We start from the raw sequence: 23,448 nt of genomic DNA, 5'->3' as shown, positions 1-23,448 counted from the left end.
CATATATTTGACCTCTTCTGTGTGGCTGCAAGTTCTTCCTCATTTTCCTTTCCCATTGTAGCAGATTTTCGTGGTGTTTGAGGTTTCTGCATCCGTGACTGTTTTTGTTTGGGTTTGGAAATGCATATGTTGAAGTTACTCAGAAAACAGGGTGTTGACACACAACACGCCTTTTGTTTTGGGGTTGTCGCTGACAAATTATTTTGAAAATAAAGGCGTTTTATTTACAGAATTAATGCAAACTGTTTGAGACAGAAGGGAGCAACCATTCAGATAAACCCATGTGTAGGAAACCCAGCAGTGTGTGGTGCTTGCTCAGCCTTCAGACACGATGAGCCTGTGGAACATTTCACAGCAGTTTTTTCAGGGCTTAGTCGAAGATCAGCAGACGGTGGTTTATGTAAAATCACTTCCCTTTCCAGAACCTGCCTCGCTCTCCAAGGGGCTGCAGGATGAAACCGTGGCCGCCGGGGCGACTGTGCATTTGTGGTGTGATGTCCAGGGCAGCCCCTCTCCAGTCCTCACCTGGCTCCACAACGCTGCTCCCCTCCGGCCCTCCCCGCGGCACTTCCCGACGGGAAACCACCTGCGGATCTGCGGGGTCACCCCGGGGGACTCTGGCTTGTACCAGTGTGTGGCAGACAATGGCATTGGGGTTGTGCAGTCCACAGGGAGGCTCCGTGTCCAGCCAGGTAGGAGCACTTGCAGCCCTCAAGGAATCACATTAAGCATTTGCGCTTCAGGCTTTATTCTGTTTTGGTTTTTTTCCCCTCTGGATTATGTATTAATTTGTTTCTGACCACTAATCTTGCAAAGAAGGTGCTTTCAGTTGGATTTTAAGAGACTTTTGGGGTTGTGTGGTTACTTGATACTTAAAACCTAGATTACCAGTTGCAATTAAATCAGCTTATGATTGAATTTGATGTGATCTGTGCTCAAATAGAATCAGGGTGCTGTTGTGCTGGATTAGCTGGTACTCTTAGCAGTATTGGCTGATGAGTAGTTATGCCTGTTCCATACTCAAATTTGCAAAACAATCCTCAGGTTGGGGGTTAATGCACACTTCCCCTTTATCAGATTGGCGGGATCAGGTACCAGGAATCTTTTTGATCACTTTTCAGTCTAAGATATTTCTAATGCCCAGAGAACTTGATTTTTGCTGGCACAATGATGTTGGCAAGACCATTGCTGTCCCTGTTCTCTCCCTGTCATGTGTAGTTGAAGCTCTGAACCTTCTCAGTACCAGTAATGATCTGTGTGAGCTGTGCAGAGCCTGGCTGAGCAGAGATTTTGTGGCCTGCTGGTGTGTGGAGTGCCTAAGCCAGTCTTGCCTGCAGTGTTTTCTTCACTGGCAGTCAAGTCTTCGTCATTTAGAGAAGCTAAAGTGTGGTTTGAGTGTAGGTTTCTCTCAGCCTCCTCTAAGCAGTCTCAGCTGAAGGGAAGCCTGGAGATGCTGTGTGGAGAAGAAAAAACCGTTAAAATGGTTATAAAGAACCACATGCGACTCTTTTAATTGTACTGACTGACTTGGGCATTTTAAGTGTCACATTCCTTAGCCAAACTCATCGTTTGCATTTCCCCCAGGCACAGGCTCTGTCCCTGTCATCGTCTCTTCCCCCGGGAGCGTCACGGTGGTGGCCGGCGGGGATGTGACGCTGTCCTGCAACGCCACCGGGCTGCCCACACCCACCATCCACTGGTACGACAGCAGGGGCCTGGTGACCAGCCACCCTGCCCAGGTGCTGCATCCCAAAGTGCAGAGGCCTCCTCCAGAAGGGCCGGATCCCTCCTGCCTCTCCATGTCCCAGGTGGGCTGGAGCTCCCTGCGCCTGCGGAACGTGACTCCGGAGCGCGCCGGGGAGCTCAGGTGCGAGGCCGTCAACGAGCACGGCTCTGCCGTGGCCAGAACCTTCCTCACAGTGGGTAAGTGAAGCCCAAAACCATCCGGTTGGCTCCCTGATTTGGGTGAGAAATGCCTCAAAATAAGAGGGTGGGGTGGGATCCGGGGGAAACAAAGCAGAGGGGTCTCAGTTGTCTCCATGGACCAGTTCCTCCCTCCGCCTTTTAAGCAAAGGAGAAGTGCTCTGTGCACTGCTTGGACATCTTATATGTGATAAAACGTATCCAAGGGTGGGTTTTTTTATTTATGGCTTGAAATTACTACTAGGAAAAGACAGTTCTTATACTAAAGGCAAGATGGGAAAGAACCATTTCCTTTCCTCACGCTGGAATATTATGTGACATTAATAGGAGGTTTAAGCCCCCCCAGGTTTCCTTCACAAGAACTTAGATGCAGATTTTTAGTTACATGAAGTGACTTAAGTTTCTTAGCTCTTTCAGCACCTTGCCTTGGTTAATTCATCTGAATGCCAGGCAGATTTTGGGTCAGTGGGATTTAATAAGTGGCCCCATATTTAAAGTTCTTTGGTTAGAGTTTAAAACTCCCGTAAATAACTTGAAAAGCTGCATGAAGGTTCAGTTAGAGAAAAAAAGAAAGAAGAAACCTCAAGAAAGTGATCCCATCATGTAGTTTTATAAATCAGTTATTGTTGGACCTTGCTGAGTGGAAACACGAAACTAAATATCATCCCAGAATTCGGTCTGTGTCAAAGAGAAAAATCCCTCTGCTTTGCCTTGGAATTTTATGGCAGTAAGTTCAATTTTAATGCTTTGTTTATTAACTTTTATCGGTTTCTAATATGTTGTACTGGCTGCTGATTATGGTGCAGAGGGTGGTTAAGGCATTTGGTTTTGATATAAAAGTCCCTGAGGAGTTTCTGGGAGCTGTTAGGGGTTTAGAGCAGCTCCCAGCCATGCCAAAGGCACGCTCAGACATTCAGCTGTCTGATGAAGAATTCGTGCCAGGTAACACTTCCGAAGCACCTGAGTGACTTCAGCAGGGATTCCAGCGCGTTTCTTCGGTAGCAGGATCAGCTTAAGCTCCTCTCAGCCTTGTCCCAGCACACAGTGAGAGAGCTCATTTGGCTGAAAAATGTATCTTTCTTTTTTTTCCTTCTGCTGGATCTGTTCCAGGCCGTGATTCATTGCACGGTCTTACAGCGGGCAGGACAACTTCAGCTGCCACCAGAGTGAGAAACCACCAAAATGTAAAACGATGCCTCGGGATCCTGCACCCACGGCCCTCCCTTCTTTTGTGTCTTTTTTAGACACTTATGGGGTTCGCCTGCATGGCAGTAGCTTCCCAGAGCTAGGGAAAGAACACAAGGTTAATTCTCCAAAATAACTTGATCTGATGGAAATGAAGGAGAAAAATACACTCCAGGCGGTTTGAGTAGCAGGAGAGTGAGTGTAAAACACAAGAAGGAGCATTTAGTGTAGGCAGGTGGGTGATTCAGGGGGCGAGAGGCTGAAGTTGCTCCCACAGAAGCCTTATAGAACCTCTGAGAAGTCCTAAGGTGATTTGAAACTCTTGCCAGGTGTGGGTGACCTCACTGATGTGCTGCATTCAGGTTTTCAGGAGGCTTTCCCAGCCCGTGCTGAGGTACTTGCAGAGTGGGGCAGATCCTCTGGCTGTTTAAGAAGCAGGGAAGCAGTGCCTGGGAATGTGATCTGTTTGCACAGCAGAGACAAACCCCAGAGCTGCTGTGCAGCCACAGCACGGGCTGGGATCTGCCTGTGGGTGCACCCCTGGAGGAGGCTGGAAAGATGAGGGCTCTTTGCCCTCAAAATGAAGCAGCTGAAGGGGAGAAACAACAAGAAGCTACAAAGTACTGGGTATTATGGAAAGTGTGAATCACAGCTCTGGAGACAGGCTGGAGAGCTGGGGATGTTCACCTGGAGAAGAGGAGGCTTTGGGGAGACCTTAGAGCCCCTTCCAGTGCCTAAAGGGGCTCCAGGAGAGCTGGAGAGGGACTTTGGACAAGGGATGGAGAGACAGGACAAGGGGGAATGGCTTCCCACTGCCAGAGGGCAGGGTTAGATGGGATATTGGGAAGGAATTCTTCCCTGTGAGGGTGGTGAGGCCCTGGTACAGGTTGCCCACAGAAGCTGTGGATGCTCCATCCCTGGAAGTGTCCAAGGCCAGGTTGGACGGGGCTTGGAGCAACCTGGGCTAGTGGAAGGTGTCCCTGCCCATGGCAGGGGGTAGAACAAAATGAGCTGTAAGGTCCCTTCCAACCCAAACCATTCTAAGATTTTATGAGTACATTCCTTTAATGCCCAAATTCGGGACATTCAGTCCTTCTCTGATTGCTGTTGGAGGCAGGGGTTTGGGGACGTGCAGCCTTTGGTCTGACCCAGCTCAGGGCTGCTGGTGTTCCACAGTGGGGCTGGGAAGCTAAGGAAGAAAAGTCTCTGTGGCTGAAGGGAAAGGGATGGCACTGAGAGCAACAGCCAAAAAAAGTTGCATAATGACACAGCAGCAGAGAGAAACCTGATGTGCTGGGTTATGTGGGTAGCAGTTATGCCAGAAACTTCTCAAACAGAGCTTAGATCTGAATTGCTTAATGGGAATTGTTACCCAGGGGTTGTTTTCTGAAGCAAAAATACGAACAGCTCGGCAGTTGTTGACGACTCCCCCCCGCAGCAATAAACACAGCGCTGGCTGCGAGTCTGCTGTCACCAGCTGAAACCACAACTCATCCTCCACTCCAAGAGTCCGTGTCCCCAATGCCAGCAGGCGTCAAACCAAGCTGTGCCCACCCACACGTCCTCAGGGTCCACCACGGTGCCGTGGGCCTTCCACCTCCTCCCATTTGTTTCCAATATTGGGCCCTTCCCGCTGCTCCGCTGACAGCGGAGATACCCCTTCACTGGGGGGTTGTTCTCTGGGTGTCTGACATTTTAGGACCATCTGGCTTCGGGGACATCCTCCCCGCATTGTTCCCTTCTTCCTGTCTCCGAATTTTGTGGCGTTGCTAAATAAATGAGAAGAAACAAACAAGGAATGCTCGCCGAGAGCGTGTCTTCAATTTGAAAAGAGAACTTTCCTCCCCAGCTTTTTAGAAAGTGGCCAAAAATAGCAGCCACACTTGCTGCTGGTATTTTAATGGAGGTTTGGAGGAATCTGAGTCAGCCAGGCTAACACTGCCTAGGCTTTACATTACCAAGGAATTTGTTTGTTTTGTAAACCAAGTTCCCTTCATTCCCTTCCCCTTCCAGACCCCAGCACGTAACATAAACCTACACAAATCTGAGAGGATGGACAGGGCTCCGAACATCTGGCAGTCCCAGCACTGCCATGTGCAACCTTGAGGAGCTGCGCTGCTTCCCAAAACTCCTCGCTTTAAGCACTGACGTTTTCTTGTCCTGGACAATCTCAGATGTCCAACCTGCCATCCCTTTCCTGCCTGGAATGCTGACGAGCCCTGCATTGGCTGAACAGGGCTTTTTTTTTTGCCTCTTTCGAGCTAATATTATATATATTTTTCTTTTCATGCCAGGAAACATAAATAGGATGGAGGAGGCTGGAGAAGGATTTCTAGAAATGTGTTGGTATTAAATTGCATGTTAGATCTGCCTGTAAACTGAGTTTATTCTCAGCATAAATTTTCAAATGAAGTAGTTGAGTCGTGCAGCTTTCAAAGCTTCTCGAAATTACGGCTAAAACCTCAGAAACTGAGGTAGGAGAATGTCCTCTTGTGTGCATGCCAGTGCAGGCCATGAAAAGTTCCTTGTACAAGGGCGATTAATTTAAAATTGCTCCATTTGTGTCACAAGTGTAGCTATATATATTTATTTATTTCTTTTAACATGCATTGCCACAACTGAATTTAGAGGAGATGCAGTCAAACTGTGCCTGCAGACCTCGAGTTTCAGGTTTTCTCTCTTTGCTACTGTGAAAAAAACACTAAACCAAATAAAACAAACCAAACCCCACCGCTGTGCCCTGGAAAAACACTGAGGCCGCAGCTTGGCACCGGGCTCAGGTCTGTGTGGGTACCTCTGGACCTGAAGCTTTGCAGCAGGGCTTGTTTGGAAATGTCACTCCGAAATGATTTAGTGTCCCGTGGGCGCGGGGCGAACGTACGTCATCGTGGGGATGTAACCAGACCCTCCCTTTGCAGTTCCTCCAGCAACTGGCACGAGAGCAGGAGAAACAGCTCCTCTGGAGCTTGCCCAGAGCGATGAGAGCGGGGCTGATTTCGGTGCAGAAGTGGCGTTTTCGAGCTCCCCTCCGACCAAAGTGCCTCCGGACGCGGCTGCGATGGACAAAGCGCCGAGCGCGGCCGCCCCGCCCGAGGCCCCCATCATCCTGAGCCCCCCCCAGACACCAAAACCGGACACCTACAGCCTGGTGTGGCGGCCAGGCCGGGCTGGGGGGCTGCCCATCAACGCCTACTTCGTCAAATACCGCAAGGTACCGACTCCTGTCCCCCTGGCACAGGTGGATCGTGGCGCGTTGGGTTCCTCGGGGAACCAACTGTGCTGGTGTTGACCAGGCCATGAGGCTCAGGCCAGAGAGAACACAGGGTTTAGTTGAAGCACAGCGTGCCCACAGTTCATTTTAGGGATGGCTGATGTTGTCACAAACATGCTGTTCTGTCTGGTTTGAAGTGAGAGTTATGCAACCAGCAGTAGGGCAAGAGGGCACAGTATTAAGCTGTGCCAGGGGCGGCTTAGGTTGGACATCAGGAAGAAATTCTTTACAGAGAGAGTGATCAGGCATTGGAATGGGCTGGAGTCACCATCCTTGGAGGTGTTTAAGAAGAGACTGGATGTGGCATCAGTGCCATGGTCTGGGTGACAAGGTGGTGTTCAGTCATGGGTTGGACTAAATGATCTCAGAGGTCTTTTCCAACGTAGTTAATTGTGTGATTATCCAGGATTTTATGTCTTTTACAGTGTCATTGTGGGCAATGGGGCTCCAGGGCATACTTTGTGCAATGTCAGTGGTGTTAAAAATGCATTTGTGTGAGCAAGCTTGAATCTGTGTGTGAGAGCAGAAGGGAAGCTTGGTTTTACCCCAGTATGTCACAGAGTTTGCTGCTCTGCATCCCAAAGGGACTCGATTAAACTAAAGTTACCAAATGTGAAGGTGAATTAAAAAATTTGCTGGGCAGGTACCTACCATGGTGTGTCAACACCAAACTCTTTTGCCTAAAATCACGTGGTGGGATCCTTGGGGCTGTCCTGTGCAGAGCCAGGAGCTGGACTTGGTGATCCTGGAGGGCCTCTTCCAACTCAGGAGGTTCTGTGATTCTCAAATCAGAACCAAGCAATGCCTGCGTCTGTTCTTCCAAGCAAACAGTTTTCTGCATGGCAAAGCTCTTTGATTTATTTTTCCTAAGCTTTTTAATCCCCTACATCCTGATCTTGTCTTAGCCTGGAGGGAATGCCTAGATTTTTGACCTGTTGGTTCCTGAAAACCTAATGCCAGAGTCTGTTGATGATGATTTCTCATCCAAAGGCAGTTGGTTCACATAAGCCCTGGAAGCTTTGGATGCTTTTTTGACCTTTTTGACGCTCACCCTTCACTTACACCAATCCTTTCCACACTAAATGTGCTCACTCATGAGTTTCTCAGCAGGGAGTTTACCCTGGTTTTTAGGGTGGTGCTCTCTTTCTGTCATTAAATTATTTTATTGATTTCCCTCTTTTAATAGAGGGGAAAAAACAAAGATGGGGGAATAAAAGACTTGGAGTGGTTGCTGCAGAAGAAAATAGTCGAACAAAGACCTCTGGCATAACCTTTGATAATCCACAGCGTTTAGATCTGCCTCCAATGTTTTATTAAAGTCTTATGTTGTTTAGTAGTTTATTTTTGGTGGAATCTTTGTCTTTTCCTTTGGGATTTGGGGTAATGTTTTCCTGGATAGGTCAAGCATTAAGAGACTACCCTGAATCTTTCTTTTCTTTTCTTAAGTGGAGCTGATGGTTTCACTGCTAACTTTAAAAGTGTTTTGGTTTTTGTTTTTAAAAAAAGGAAACATGCATTAATAAACTGAAATCTTTCATCTCCCTGCTGACATTTTTCCAGGCTTGAGGAGTAACAAAAGCATAATCTTTGTTGCCCATTTCAGGCAGCAAATATTTAAAAATGCTGAAGTACAGCGAAAGCTGGGCTGGTTCAGGGAACATCTCTCCCATCAGGGTGTTGGGTCCAGCCCTTTAGTGGCACATGCTGCCAGTTGACTGAAGGCTTGAAAACCATTTGGGCTCTTGTAGTTTTAACCACAAGTGAAAATGGAAAAAGGGTCAAAACCACGTGTGTGTGTGTGTGTGTGTGTGTGTGCACGGAGAGGGAAAGTAAGTCGAGTTCATCCCAAGAGTGCTGTGAAAGTGGTTGCAAGAGTGGTGGTTTGTGGTGGAAGCACCTGGAGACAAACCAGGGGTAGATGTAGGAAAACAGAAGGAGTTTTGGCAGGGGGCAGATGTCGCTTGGATGTGGTGTGGGATTTGAGGGTTCCCTCGGGCTCCTGACGCTGAGTTTCTGTCCCTGTCGTGTGCAGCTGGAGGACAGCGTGAGCTCAGCGGGCAGCTGGCACACCGTGCGTGTCCCCGGCAGCGAGAACGAGCTGCGGCTCACGGAGTTGGAGCCCTCCAGCCTCTACGAGGTGCTGATGGTGGCCCGGAGCGCCGCCGGCGAGGGCCAGCCGGCCATGCTGACCTTCCGCACCAGCAAGGGTAGGTGCAGCACCACGTGCCCTCTGCCCCGCCCTCCCAGAGACACTTGTTTAATGACATCAGCCATGTGCTGTCTGCTAAGCCACATGTGAAATATTCCACAATTTATTTGCCAAAGAACAGCCTCAAACAGCCGTAAGGGCAAACTTCCCCGAGCGTTACCAGGGCTGTTGGTAAGTAGAAGCTATTAAAAGCTTGATAATGTTGGTTTTGGGGTGATTATTAAGATTTCCACTTGCTTAAGGATGTGAAATCGAGGAGCAGCCCGTCCTTGTTGAGGCTCTTCAGAGAATCACAAAAGAAACTCTGCATCATCAAGTTTTCACGTATCAACAAAGCTGCTCCTGGTTTGCTTTGCAGACACCTCAGTCACAATCTCTGCTGACCACGAGCCAGCTGTTCTGCTGGTTGTGTGCAGACAGCAATAACCACAAGAACATTCCTAATCAGACCATTCTTTTTCTTTCAAGTTTGGACACTGGTGGCTGCGCTCTTTAGCATGCAAACAATTAGATATTTTTCATACTGTAGTCCAAGAATGGCTTTAAAGTGACAGAGGGCAGGGTTAGATGGGATATTAGAAAGAAATTCTTCCCAGTGAGGATGGGGAGGCCCTGGCACAGGTTGCTCAGAGAAGCTCTGGTTGTCCCATCCCTGGAAATATCCAAGGCCTGGTTGGATGGTGCTTGGAGCAACCTGGGATAGTGGAAGGTGTTGCTGCCCATGGCAGGGGATGGAAGGAGATGGACTTTAGAGTCCCTTCCAACCCAGACCATTCTGGGATTCTATGCAAGACAGGATAGCTTAAAATTTTATTAAGAATGTGATGTATTCATGAAATCTGTGAAAGCTACTTAGGATCCTTTGCCCCATGCATCCTTATCATTGTTCTAGCAACAAACAGATCCAAAACTGATGGCCCCCAATCTCTGGAAACCTTATCCCCTGCTAAAAAAAAGTCAACAACTCCCCAATTCTGACCTACCCACGTCCTGAAACATCTCTGCCTGATGAAACTTTGGGTCCCTCCCAGGCATCTGGCTAATAACACAAATCCTGACTGACCTGCTCGCCCTACATGTCACAGCAGACACAGCCCCAGCTGCCACTGCCCTCACCCAGACACACAGAAATGTTCACTATGGCTGATTGATCCCTAAGCTGCTCTGAATGGAGCCTCATTCTCACCTGCATCCATCAGCACGTTGAATGAGGATTCTGCTACAGCTCCTGCTTATACAGAGAAACCTGCTCACCCTCATAGCAGCCCCCTTCATAGGCTGTGTGCTGCCATGAGGCCAGGTGCTGTTCTGAGGGGCCACAGTCATCACTGGCCTGTTCTCAGCCATCCCCTACCTTGGACAGACTCCTGTAGAATGAGCCTGAGGAGGATTCTCCATAGACAACCTCACACCTGAATTTTTGCCCCACACTTCCTCCCTTTATAATCACAGGCCCCACATTCCTCCACCCCACCTTCCACCAGGAGTCAGGCTCCAGCAGCCCCCAGGGTGTTGTACCAAACGGTGGCAACATCCCATTCCACCCATACTTTTCCATAAAAGACATCCTAGGATTCACGCTCATGTTCCTCCCACTACTAACCCTCCCAGCTTACTGGGGGACCAAGAAAACTTCACACCAGCAAACCCACTTGTCACACCCCATTGTATTAAACCCAAATGATGCTTCCTGTTCGCTGCCCTGTGCTCAATCCCCAGAAAACTCAGAGGACTCAGTGCTGCTCCATACTGTGCTGCCATACCTGCTGCCACAAGCCCAAAGCCCACTCAGCCCAGTGTCGTGGCTGTGCCACAGCAAGTGACCTTCTAGAGTGAGCATATTGAGGGGGTCAACAAACAGCATTTCCTTATCCAGTCCCTGAGCTGATGTATTGTCTGTTGAATCTTTCTTAGAAAGAACATCATCCTTGAAAAACACTCAGGCTCCATCTCCACCCATGGGCATCCCTAAACAACCCGTGGTTCATGAAGGCACAAATAATTTCGGTGTTGTCCTTCCAGACCTGTCTCGCCACAGCGGAGGTAGGAGTGGGGATGGTTTGTGATCCAGGTGCTAAAAGTTGTGTTGCAAAGATCTGCGTTTGAGTTAACCTGTGTTTGTTACTGCTTCAGGTGCTTGTATTGCCTCTTCTATTTCCTGTTGATCCCCAGGCTGCTCTGTTGCATAGGGTATTTCCAAGGATGCTGTTACCTGCATGTGTGGCTCTCAAAAAATAAGAGAATTTTCACTTACAACCCACTTTCCTGCTGCTCATTTTTAAACCTGCGGTTGCTTTTTGCAAAATACTCTGGTTTTCTCTTCCCTTCCACTGTAAAAGAGCCAGAGGAAGAAGGGAAGTGGGAAATGGCTGTGTCAGAGGTTTAAGTTCTCAAAGTGGATGATATCTGTTCTGAATGTCTTCCTGTGGCTTCCCAGGCATGGGCTTATTTCTGATGGTGAGGAGATACAAGCGCTTCCCAGTAGGTGTGACTTTTACTCTGTTTTCCAGTGAAAACAGCATGTTTGTAGTCCTTTTTCTCACCCACCCCAGCCTTTGAACCCTTGGCCTGATTCAGGGAGATTTCCTCAGGGCCTGAGATCTCAAAGGTATCAAAAATTTGGGGTGAAGCCAGAGGTGAGCGGAGAGGTTGAATGACACAGGCGGGGAGCTGAGCGTTGCACACTTGTGGCAGCACTGAATGTCAGAGGAGCCACACAGGGGCCTTACTTGTGTCTGGCTACAAACGCTCAGCTGCTTCATGCCCCAGAGCTGCCAGCCTGCTGTTCCTTGCTCTGTTCCCCTCCTCATTGCCTGCTCCGTGTTCACAAATCCAGGCTGGTTCAGTAAAGCCTCACAGCTCTTACAACCAGATTTACTAACACCCCTCTTTCCCTTCTCTCTGTCCCACTGCTGCCTGTAACTTCAGTGAGTTCCGTAAGTATATCCTAGTACATACTTTATTTGTTCTTCCTTCTCCCTTCTCCAGCACTCCAGTTAGTGTGGGTGGGTTGACGTTTCATTGGGTCTGAGGGAATTTGGGGGGTTTGAAAACAATAATCACATTTTTCCTGTTCACTTAGTGTATGTGTCTGTTTCCATGTAGAGGTGGTCGGGGTAGTGCAATACTATATAATTTTTTAATATTTTATTGATAAGATAATCAATTCCTCTGTTGTTTGCTGGTCATTCATCTTTTCCAGCAGAGTAAGGGCAGCGGTGATTACAGGAGGATTTAAGATCCTCCTTGTTAATATGTGAAGTCCAACTTAATCACCAGCAACGAGCCTAATCGGTCGTTACAGAAACTGAAGTTCCAGCTGACTCTAATCCTCTCGTAACCGAAATTTCCCATTTCAGTTCCAGAAGCTCCAGACCGACCCACCATCTCCACAGCATCGGAATCATCCGTCTACGTCACGTGGATCCCCCGGGCCAACGGGGGCTCCCCCATCACAGCCTTCAAAGTGGAGTACAAGCGCCTGGGTCGCAGCAGCGACTGGCTCGTCGCAGCTGACAACATCTCTCCCTCCAAGCTGTCCGTGGAAGTTCGGAACCTGGAGCCAGGTATTAGAAATTATCTTTCAGTACTGCGGCTCTCCAGTTGTTTCGTTTTAACTTCTGCTTGGATTATCCCGTTTCTGCCTGATTAGGTTTGGGGTTTGTGTGTGGCCTAGGAGCTCGTTACGCGAATTCAAGTTGATTTCTGGCTTTCCAAGTGGATAAAAACCCCCACCATAATTTAATACTTGTACATGTGGAGAGGAGGGTTGTGTATCACCGCTATTTTTAACTTAATTGTCCTTCTAGTCAGCGCTCAGAATGCAAAGAGAAAAATGCACTGACTTCTCCCAGTGTCCAGCCCTGAAAATTCAGGGAAAGACCACAAGAGGAGAGGCAGTGGATGGTGACAGGGATCCTTTGAAGCATCTTCTCGGTACCCACCAGTTTAGGGACTTACTGAGCTGATGGCAGCATCTCCATCTATGTGTGTATGATTTTCCTTGAGTGGCTTTTAGAAGCTGTTTATACTCCTGATCTCCACGTCGGTCCGTGGCAGGGAGTCCTCTGCAAAAAAAAGCACCTCCTAATCTGTTTAGTCTCTCCTCGAATCCCCCTTTCCAGCGCTCGTTTTTGCTACCAGCGGCTTCTTTCTTTCCCTTAAAAGGAGAAATGTACAGGTTCCGCGTGATCGCCGTGAACAACTACGGGGAGAGCCCGCGCAGCGCCGCGTCCCGCCCGTACCAGGTCGCCGGCTTCACCAGCCGCTTCTCCAGCCGCCCCATCGCGGGACCCCACATCGCCTACACCGAGGCCATCAGCGACACCCAGATCATGCTGAAGTGGACGGTGGGTACCGCGGTGTGTCCCGTCCCTCTCGCAGTTTTGTGCTGTTAAAAGTCGAGGATTAAGAGCTGTGAGTGGTGGTTTCCCCCCCGCCCGAGGCTCGGGGGGTGATGGTGTTTTCTTCGTGCCCGTGTGGTAGAACTGGGGGAGCTACTGGGCCATGTGCCTCTCAAGCCCTTTGCCCCCATTTCCAGACCCTTTTTCCCCCCTCGGAGGCAGGCCTGTCACTTGTCTGCTGCATTTGCACCATCTCCCCTTCCAGCTCCCCGGGGACACCACACGCCCTCCTCGGGTTACACCAGATGTGACCCAACTGGCAGCTCCAGTGAGGGGCTGCAGCCGCCGCAGTCCACCTGCTCTGGCACAGACATATCAGAGGCACCAGTGGGCTTAACTCTGTCCCAAGCCCTGTTCATGCCATGAGTTGTGAGCAAGTTGGCTCTGTTTCCTGCAATTCCTGCTGCTTTTGTCAATCCAGGCTTGGGTGGCTGGGAGCATTTCAAACCCTCCGTCTTCCCTCATGTCCAGTGGAGGTTTCATGTCAGAGAAACGTTTTCCTTTCCCCTGTTACCTCGTCTATTGTAAACAAGTACTTTAAAGTCCTTATTGAAACCCACAGAAATTCTTTGCTCTTGTTTTGAAATCTAACCCCCTGGTATACTTTGGAGGATTTAATGTGTAGAGTTCCCAGTGTTAGTTTGCTCTGCTAGCTCAGCCTTAAGAGATGTTAAGGATAATAAACTTAAAATAACCTCTGATTCCTCAGGAGGCTGCATAACTTAAAGTAAAAGATTCTTGAGCTGATTTTTTAGAGTGACCTTAACTCTTTCTGAAGTAAAAATGGTTTTAACTTTTCCATTTCCATTAATCACGAAAATTTTCAGGCCGTTCATGGTCAAACCCTAATTGAGGGTTTGGAAAGTGATGTGGGAGGAAAAGTGTCAGCCCCAGTCAGTCTCTTATCCCCATCCCACACTCCTTTTTTTCAGCTGCTCTGAGGAGTTCAGTCACCTTTACTTGTACAACCATATTAAGAATATTCACATTTCCAGGGGATGAGGCTCTCGGCGATGACAGCAGGGCTCAGTTAAAATTTTTCTTGTCTAATGCAGCCCTTTAAAATTCTCTTGCAGTACATCACATCCAGCAACAACAACACGCCCATCCAAGGATTTTACATCTATTACCGACCCACGGACAGTGACAACGACAGCGACTACAAGCGGGACATTGTGGAAGGTACGGGGCCAGGCCCGGGGTTAAAACACCCCTCCACGAGAGGGACACCCTGCAGCCTCGCTGGCTGTGTTTATATGGAATCTAAACTGCTTTTCCCAGACTGTAAAGACTGCAGTTTTTACAATATGTCTCGCAGAAGGAGCTCTCTCAACTACCTCACGTCAGGTTCTGCCCACACATGAACTGGTTTCTTCCTCCTGAAGCTGCTTCGATGTGGGAACTCGAGAACTAAATGCTGGGTTTAGGCTTGGATTGTTATACTGCTGCACATCCTTAGTGCAGGTCTGTTTAAACTGGTATGGCTTCAAGTTGTGTAAAGAGAAAGCAGTGTAAATGGGGTTTAACCCAGGGTAAAAACATCTGGGTTACAGACTGTGCTAATAACTAGCTGGCTTTTAAAATTATTTGCCCCAGCACAGACTTTCTAAGCTGGTAGTACCTTGTGTGTAATTGCCCTTCTCTCCTCTTACCTCACCTAATCACTTCTCCTGCTATAAGGAAGTTGCTTTTAGCCCCAAGTGCTGCAGCACGCTGCAAATGCAGGTATGTTTGTGCCTCATTTTGCCTTTTAATCAAGTTATTTTTTTCCCCTGTGCATATTAGATCATCACTTTCCTGGAAGAAGTTATTAGATAATGTCTATATTAGTCCAGAAGTGGAAAACCCTTTTAAAAATATTTTATTTAATGTCCTTATTGCTCGGGCTGAGCAAACGCAGTGATCTCATTCTGGCCCAATGACGTTAATTATTTTTTTCCCCCTCATTTATTTCAGTTACAAGAGGAATGGGCCTTTATTTTGAAAATTTTCCCCTGCCAGACAATTCTGCACATAGTACTTTGATACATGACATAAGCTTTTGCACACTATAAAGCTATTAAAGATCCAGAGTTTGGGCTCAGAGGCTTTAAAGAACCTTATGCAGGCTGCACCTTCATCTGCAAATGTATTTTAGCCTTTGCTACACAGAACTTGTGTGTTTATAAGTCTTATACACTGAGCAGTTAGTTGTTTAAGTGGGCTCCACTGTGCTGTGAAATTAGCTTGTTTCGGATTTTTTTCCGAGCGTGTGTGTATTGAACTCTTTGTGGCAGTCTGAAACCATTAGCAGCTGCTCCACTCTGCCAGAGCCTGCAACAGAAATCGCTCGGTGGAAAGATTTAAACCTCATCTTTTCTTTACTGCGCTCCCCTAAATTAGCTTTTAAAGGGGGGGGGGAAAAGAAAAAAAAAAAAGAGACAGAACTATTTTCAATTAAAGTGTGATTGGAAGCGCTTCATGTGAAATATGTAGAGGAACATGTGACTTAAGGTATTTTTGCCATAAATCACTTGTCCTTCACTTTTTTTCCCCCCTCTGTTACCTTTGAATTAATCTGTCTGTTTTTTGACAGGGAATTTTATCTTGAAATGACTGCAGGAGTTGTGGAAAAAGTGTTGTGATGCCTGTGTTAGCTAAGTGCTTGCCGCAGGCTTTCCTCACCGCTTCCTGTTAAGTCTTGTCTTTCGAGACATTCAAAACTCTGCAGAAAACTTTTTTTTTTTCCATATAAATGCCGCTACAGGCAAAATCAGATTTTATTTGAAGGAAAAAAAAAAACAAGCAAAAAGCTTGGCTCTGGTGACTCCTTGGTATCTCTTTTTAAGCAAAAGCAAAGCAAAATCAACCCTGTCCTGGTTGATGGTCTGAATTTCTCTGTTTCTGGTCTGAATTTCTCTGTTTGGAGGGTCCTGGAGATTGAATTTTAAATGTAAATGCAGTCTGATGTCAGTTGTTTAAATGTTTTCCCTTGCTAATGGTGCAAGAAGAGGACAGTTAAAAGTGCCTGTACTGATTCCAGTTCCACTAATGGTTTGAAGCGGAAACCTAAAACCTGGTGTAGTAATTACCGAAAGGAATGCTTGGGGGTGGGGGCGCCGGGAAAACCGAGCCTGAATCTTGGGAAAACGTGCGATTTAGGGAAAGGCGGATTCCAGCTTCAGCCAGGGCTTGTCTGCCCTCACTGGAACGCTCAGCGAGGGCTGAGCTCCGACCACATCTCATCTCCTGCCCTTGTGGGGCCAGGAGGGGGGTCCTGGACCTGGGCGGGGGTCCGGGAGGAGTTTGAGCAGTGTCACGGTGACAGCCCCCGCCCGCCGAGCACGCTCGGTTCTTTTTATTCATGCTTAAATCAGTAGGTGGTGTGACAGTTCCTTAGAAACAGTGGAAACAGTTCAAGGGGGTATTTTCCAAGAGGGATTAGGAGCACTCAAACAGTTAATTAAACTCCTTAAAAATAAAAAAAAAAAAGAAAAAAAAGAAAAAAAAAAGGGTTGCTGTTTATTAAAATTTGTCACAAGCCCGTGAAAGTAAAAACTGGGAATGATTTATCCTAAAGTGCTCAGTACTTCAGGAGGGTGTCTAAATGAAATGCTGGCCAGGGGCCAGAGATGACAAAACGGTCCTATTAGAGAAGATTGCTTGGCTTGGGCTCAGACTCTGCTGGGGCAGCGGCACCGGGACAGCCTCGCTGGGTTCCCAGGATGGTTAATAAAATGCACATTTTGGCCAAGTCGAGCGACCCAGATGTGTCCTTCCTGCGAGACACGGGCAGCTGCAGTCGTACCTTGCACCTCGAGCGCTGAAGGCTGGGAGATGGTCTTACCACAGCCAAGTTTTTCCACTATCTCAAGTTTTCTGTGCCAGTTTCCCTTGTTATTTGCCCAATGTACTGTAAATTGCCAGCATAACCCACCCTAAAGCCATCTGTGCAGCAGTTCCATGTTTAGGCTGCTGTTGAATTTAAATGCACAGATGTGGACACTTGGATGTCTGTTTTTTGAGTTTAGTGAGTTCTGGCTTTTGTAGAGAAGGATTTTTTTTTTTTAAATCAATTACCAATAGTGAAAAAGACTCACTTTTATTCATCAAAAGGTTCTTCTAATTCTCAGTTTTACAAGATAATGTGAATCTTACAGAACCATAGAGTGGGTTGGGTTAGAAGGTACCTTAAAGAGCATCTAGTTCCAAACCCCTGCCATGGGCAGGGATGCCACTTATAGATCATGGTTTCAGCTAAGTCCATAAACAGTTACTAAAGACTTCTGTGCTAACAGAAGAAGCTGCAACGTCCCCACACTGGGTAGAGAAGGACCCTGCAATACACTCGTCCCTAATTCTGGCTCACGGGAGTAACTGATCTGCAGTTGATTTATTTTTTCTCCCCCCCACAGGTACGAAGCAGTGGCACCTGATAAATCACCTGCAGCCCGAAACTTCTTATGACATTAAGATGCAGTGCTATAACGAGGGCGGGGAGAGCGAGTACAGCAACGTGATGATCTGCGAGACCAAAGGTGAGGCCGCGGGGCCGAGCCCAGGTGGCGTTTGGGGCGCAAAGTGCCGCCGTGGGGAATTCTTTGGGCAGCTCCAAAGTCAGCTGCGATGATGACTGCGATTTTCTGGAATGTTTTGGAGGATTGTTTTGTCTTCCGAAGCCGAGATTGTTTTGAACATATGGAAAGTGATCCCTTGCACTCCTCCCGAGGCTCTCGGCGGAGCTGTGCAGCTTCGCCTGCCCTCGGAGATAGCGCCGGCTCTGCGGGGCTGATGGCCTCTCCTCAGGAGACAACCATGCGCCTGAAGATGACAGAATTGATTTGTACGTCTGTTTTATGTCTTCGGGGCTCTGTGACACGTTGTATAAGTGCAGACCACAGCAATTGATGGTTGTGTTGGCTGCCTCCATCCCTAATCCTGCATGCCTCTGGCACAAAGTTTGTACTGTTCTCGGGAAGTGTCAGATATGGCAGTCACATTTATTTTGCGAAGGATTCCTGTCTCCTTTAATCTCTAAAACCAAGTAAGGCTGTAAAGGGAAAATGCAGACAGTAAACTTCAAATGCAGTGCTATGAAAAAATGTCTTTTAAAAAAAAAAAGAAAAAAGCCCTCTGGGAGCGGAAGCATCAAAATTCAGCGAAGTGAGTAGTGAAACCTTTGAAGGAAGGAGTAGGAGCTGCAGGGCTTCAAGACTGTGTGCACAGTTGTTCTCCCTCCTGCAGGGAATATAACTTTCTTCTCTAATTTTAAAATTGACAAGATGTATCTGTCATTCACGCTGCCTCTTCCTTAAAATGCATCTCCCCCAGGCTTATAGGGGTGATCCAGTTTATCCAACATACCTCCAATGGAGGTGCTTTTGTCTCTCTCACCAGCTTCACTCCTAAACCAGGCACCTCTTTTAGGTTTTTAGTGTCAAATGAAATGAATCTAAGCTGTGGTGTGCTGGAAAGTAATGTAAACATAATTCCTGGGTTAAACTACCATCTCGTTTTTAGGGATTTTCTGCTCAGCTCTTGGTGGGGTTTGGAAATGGGGTTAGGAGGGTTCACATCAGATAAAAGTAGGTCATCTGGCAGAGGCTGGGCGAGAGAAATGCGTGTTGTGGTTTTTCCTGACCTCAGAAGTGGAAAGATTTGCGCTCTTTCGAGTTGGGAGTTAGAGCAGTTGTAGCCATGCAAACCCCGAGCGGCTCATTAAAGTTTCAGTGACCTCAAAGAGGGGGTGAGCAGGCAGGATAATCACCGTTTTCCAAGGCAAATAGCTATTACCCAATAGCAGTTGGCCTTCTCCTTGTAGGATTTAATATTGACTTGGAAGCTTTCTTTGCGAGGCATTAGGGCTTGAACTCGGCAGTGATTATTTTCGTTTTGTAATGAAAAAAGAGCACTTAGAGAACGCGTTGAGTGAGTGTGCCCATACCTGTCTCTCTGCTCATCCAGTGAAACGCACCCCGGGAGCGTCGGAGTACCCGGTGAGAGACCTGAGCACACCCCCGAGCCCCCCGGAGCGGGCGGGGGGCGGCGGGGCCGGGCCTGCCAGCGGCCCCGTGCGCAGCAGTGACATGCTCTACCTGATCGTGGGCTGCGTCCTGGGCGTCATGGTCCTCATCCTCATCGTCTTCATCGCCATGTGCCTGTGGAAGAACCGGCAGCAGAGCGCCCTGCAGAGTGAGTGGGGGCCGGTTCCCTTCCGCGGCGAAAAATATTATCAGAAGTGAGATTAGTGACGCTCATGCTGCATTTTATGGGTGGGAAGCGCCTTCCTGTTAGGAGCCAGCTGGCATTTCTGTAGAGACTTGCACTTCTAAATGTGCCCTAGGTGCAGATTTGGGTTTTTAAGAGTCTCCGTTGCTTTGCACTGGTGCTCCCTGCCCTGCTGCATCCCCGGAGGGTCGTGCTGCAGTTTCACCCAGAGAATGGTGTGGGAAAGGCCTGGGCAAAGTTTCTGTAGCTTATGTTTAACTTTAAGCCCCTGCCTGGGTCTCTGCTGATTGCAGAGGCAGAGCCTGTGTAATGGTAAGTACTTGTTAAATGTGGAGAGTTAAACCCTGGATCTCTCCTTTTCTCAAGTGTATCTGGAAAGAACAAATGTGCAGGACTAGGACAAGTCCCTTATTACCTCTCAGTCCCTGCACAGTGAGATGGCATTCAATGGCCAGGTCTGTCAGAGAGGTGTTAATCAGGAAAACCTGTTCATTAGCTCCTGGAGCAGGAGCTTTGCAAGGTGCTCTGCACCCACCAACAACCTGGTGCCAGCAGAATCTCTGCACTGGCCATTTCTGTTCCTTGTGCGTAAATCAGCCTTGCTCCTGCCACGGCTTGTGGTTATTTTTAAATGTCCTTACTCTCTGACAGAGAGAAATGAAACAAAACTTCTTGCAAGATAAGATAGTGCCTTCAGCTGCAGCCCAGAGAGATTTTTGGGAAGCAGCTCATAGTAGATAGCAGAGGGGCTATTGATGATACAAATGGCCCATTTTTAGGATGCTCTCATAGAGATTGATGTCAGCCAAGTCCTTCCAGACCAACATTCCTGGTCTGCTCTCCAGGATGTGGCTGTTTTCCATGTCTATAGTTGTGTACTAAGCACTCGGATATCAGAGTTAGTTCACAAAAGCTGCAGGAAGACAAAATAAGCGTCTTTGCTTTTTAGCTTCTCGTTTGGCAATATAAGGGTGCTTTCAGCAATAATGTCTTTTGCAGAATACGACCCTCCTGGGTATCTCTACCAGGGGGCGGATATCAACGGGCAGATGATTGAGTACACGACCCTGCCCGGGACCAGCCGCGTCAACGGCAGCATCCACGGGAGCTTCCTCGGCAACGGCCTCGGCAACGGCTGCCCCCACCTCCACCATAAAGTTGCCAATGGAGTCAATGGGATCATGAATGGAGGAGCAGGACTGTACCCAGGGCACACCAACTCCCTGTCCAGGACACACGTAGACTATGAGCACCCCCACCACCTCGTGAACGTAAGCTCCTACGCTGGGTGGGAGGCTCAGCACAGACCTTGGGGTTTACTCAGGGGCTGTGCAAGCAGACTTAATTCGGGTGGGGGAATACTCATCTGTTGATAACAGCCAGTTCCACTGAATCCTTCATCCCAGAGGAAGCAACTGGGCTGATATTTGTGATACAAACATCATGGTTTTCATTTGAGGATATCAGATGACAGCAAGAATTCCACTTACTCTGGGAAATCTGCCTCTACCCTCCTCCTAACAGCATGTAAGCTCTGAGAATGCCTCAGTGCTGGGCTGAGATCCTTTGCTCGTACATATGGTATTTCTCAATCTCCAAGTTAAATAGATTTAATTATAGCTGCTTATTCTGCAGCTTTATGGATCACCCGTTTTTCCCCCACCTGTTTCAGATCTGTAACTCTGAGCAATGCTATTAATTATGGCAAAGCACGAATGGAGCAGGAGGTTCCATGGAATGAAGTGCCCCATACATCTTGAACTGCAGCAGTGCAATAACGCTGCTGCTTTTTTTTCTTTCAGTCCCCTGTTTGTGACTGTTGAGACAGGCTCGTTTTTTGTTTTGAAATCGAAAATAAAATTAAAAACTAATTTCGGTCTGCGATCCAGCCTTTGTATGCTGTGGAAAAATACTTCATTTGCTGAAACGTGTCCCGTTTCCAAGAGAGAATAATGATTTCATTATTGTCTATGGAAACAGATGGCTTGCATTCAAACTTACTAAACTTACTCAAAACTGTGAACATTGCCCAGGAAAACTGAAAGAAAAAGTTCAAAAGTCTGAATAACCCATGCTGTTTCTGGAGAAAAAAAATGGGCCTATTGTTTGTGTTGGTAATTGAGCACAAGCACTTCTTTTTATTGAACAACAAATTAGCACTTGCACAGTAGTTGCCACTTCAGTTCCCTCCAGTTTCAGCCCAGACCTGTCAGTTTTTCACCTGATTCTGCCCTTGGCCTGCAAGAAGTGCCCATTTTTGGTTGTTTTCAAGAACACCCCAAGGCCCAAACTGGGTTTTTTGGACCTGTCCAACCTCCCAGTGGGTGAAACTCTCCAGAAGTCTCCAAGCCCTCAGGGAGAGAACATTTGCAGTGCTCAAAAGCTCGCCTGTGAGAAAGCCTGGGGGCTTGCATTGATGTTTTGTCCCTCCTATTTTTACTTTTTGGGGGGCTTGGGGAGAAAGAAGGAATTACATGTGTGGTGACAGAGGTCTCGGTGCTTGGAGCTCCTCCGTGCCACAACCTGTCCACACGACGCCGCTGTCTGTAGGTGACGGGGATGAGTTTTTTTGTTCCCCACACTCCTCGTTGTAGAAAGTTTGAGTCACAGGATCTCTGCCCACGGAGAAGGCCCGGGACTGGCACGTGGGCGAGGCAGCGCAGGGGAACAGGATGTTCTCATCCTCATTAGGCCGCTCTTCATTGTTTCAATGATTGGGCTAAATGAGGAAGGGAGAAGCTGGCCAGGATGGCAATCAAGACTAATTAGGCATTTCCTCAGTGCTCCCTATCCTTCAAAAACTTCAGGGTAAGCCCTGTTTGTGCAAAAATAGGGGTTGTTAGAAGTTCCCAACACTTAAAGTGCCAAAAGCCAGGTGAGTGTTCCCGGCCCAGCTCCCTCCTGGAGCCCAGTGCAGGAGCCTGGCTCCGCACCCCGCTCCTGCATCACTGTCCGCCCGGTCCCTAACAATGAGGTATGTGTTAATCTGGGCATTTCGACTGGCTTGTAATGGCCCCCTCAGCCAAAACCAACAACACAAAATCCCTCGCACCCCGAGTCATTGCTGGCTGAGGAATTACCCCATCTGTACAAATACGGAGCGGTTCAAAAATCAGTGTAGCGAAGTAAACTGATCTAATCGGAGTAATTACAGGAAAGTGGGATGGGTTTGTGTGTGACATCAGCCCTCCAAATTTAATCCCCTGTCTCCCCAAATGAGCCCGGTGTGCTAACGAATGGCAATTCGTTTTCGTGTCTGTCATCAGCGTTAAAAATAAACATATTTACAGTGTGTTTATTAAATTAAACCTCAGCATATTAAGCTGAAAACAGACCAGGGAAATGACCACATACTTGTCTAAGCTGCAGTTATTTACTTTTCCCTGACACACACGCTGGCAAAGCCCTCCCCTGGCCTTTGGACAATCGCTCAGTGTTGCTGTGCCATGTTCGGCCCAGAGCGGGGCATTGATAAGGTGACTGGACTGGGAAAACCAAGTCAAGGAGCTGAGCTGCCTCCTCAGCACCTCTCTTGGATGTTCTAATAGTGATCTGATTTCTAACTATTTACTGTTAATCCTTCCTGCTGCAGGGTGGTGGGATGTACACGGCTGTGCCGCAGACTGACCCCTCGGAGTGCATCAGCTGCCGGAATTGCCGGAACAATAACAGGTGAGGAATGGCCTGCACCAAGGCAGGACCTGCACCAAGGCAGGACCTGCCCCGAGAGCAGCCCTGGCTCTGTGGTGAAGCTGGGAGTGACAAAAGCCAGGAGCTGGAGTTCTGACCCGGGGCACGAGGAGCTGCGTGTCAGGGGATGACTCGCAGAACAGTTGGGAATTGTCCGTGGGATGGAACAACACAAGTTGTTAAACCCCCCAGAGCTCACTTTGCTCAACAAACTCCTCTGAGACTCTCTAGGAAGCAAAGCAGGTTGAGCACTGGATTTTTTAAAAATCCTTATTTCCTGTGTATTCTTCGGCTTTGAGATAACAAGATCTTTCCATGTGGGGTTTGTCAAATCGGATTTAATTGGTCTTCTGCATTTTACACTTCCTGCCATTCCCTTAGGAGCACTGACCAACTGCAGTTACCCCTTTTCCTTCACAATGCTATTCTTTGTAAAACGTGGGATTTGAGGTTCTTCAAGGCCTTCAGGAGCAGTTTGGCCAGCCATTGTCAGTGTGGGATAGGATTTTTTCATGGGAAAAAGGATTCTTGTATAGAATAAGGGAAAATCTGTCTTCTGT

General features: G+C 48.0%; 1 protein-coding gene across 2 annotated transcripts in view; it reads left to right on the top strand.

Annotated features, from left to right (window-relative positions):
• The window catches only part of CDON (cell adhesion associated, oncogene regulated), a 55,453-nt gene that overhangs the window by 24,922 nt on the left and 7,083 nt on the right, over positions 1-23,448 (top strand). For both annotated transcript variants that reach the window (XM_027699413.1, XM_027699414.1), the window contains exons 7-18: positions 423-692; positions 1,585-1,923; positions 6,027-6,319; positions 8,412-8,586; positions 10,503-10,631; positions 11,948-12,154; positions 12,756-12,937; positions 14,068-14,173; positions 17,386-17,508; positions 18,935-19,162; positions 20,198-20,469; positions 22,791-22,870. In XM_027699413.1, the coding sequence (XP_027555214.1) occupies positions 423-692; positions 1,585-1,923; positions 6,027-6,319; positions 8,412-8,586; positions 10,503-10,631; positions 11,948-12,154; positions 12,756-12,937; positions 14,068-14,173; positions 17,386-17,508; positions 18,935-19,162; positions 20,198-20,469; positions 22,791-22,870 (2,404 nt within the window). The remainder of the gene's footprint in view (positions 1-422; positions 693-1,584; positions 1,924-6,026; positions 6,320-8,411; positions 8,587-10,502; positions 10,632-11,947; positions 12,155-12,755; positions 12,938-14,067; positions 14,174-17,385; positions 17,509-18,934; positions 19,163-20,197; positions 20,470-22,790; positions 22,871-23,448) is intronic.

Source organism: Neopelma chrysocephalum, unplaced genomic scaffold, assembly GCF_003984885.1.
Source record: "Neopelma chrysocephalum unplaced genomic scaffold, ASM398488v2 Primary Assembly neopelma1_138, whole genome shotgun sequence".
NCBI classification, from domain to species: Eukaryota; Metazoa; Chordata; class Aves; order Passeriformes; family Pipridae; genus Neopelma; species Neopelma chrysocephalum.
This window is presented reverse-complemented; position numbering and strand designations above follow the sequence as displayed.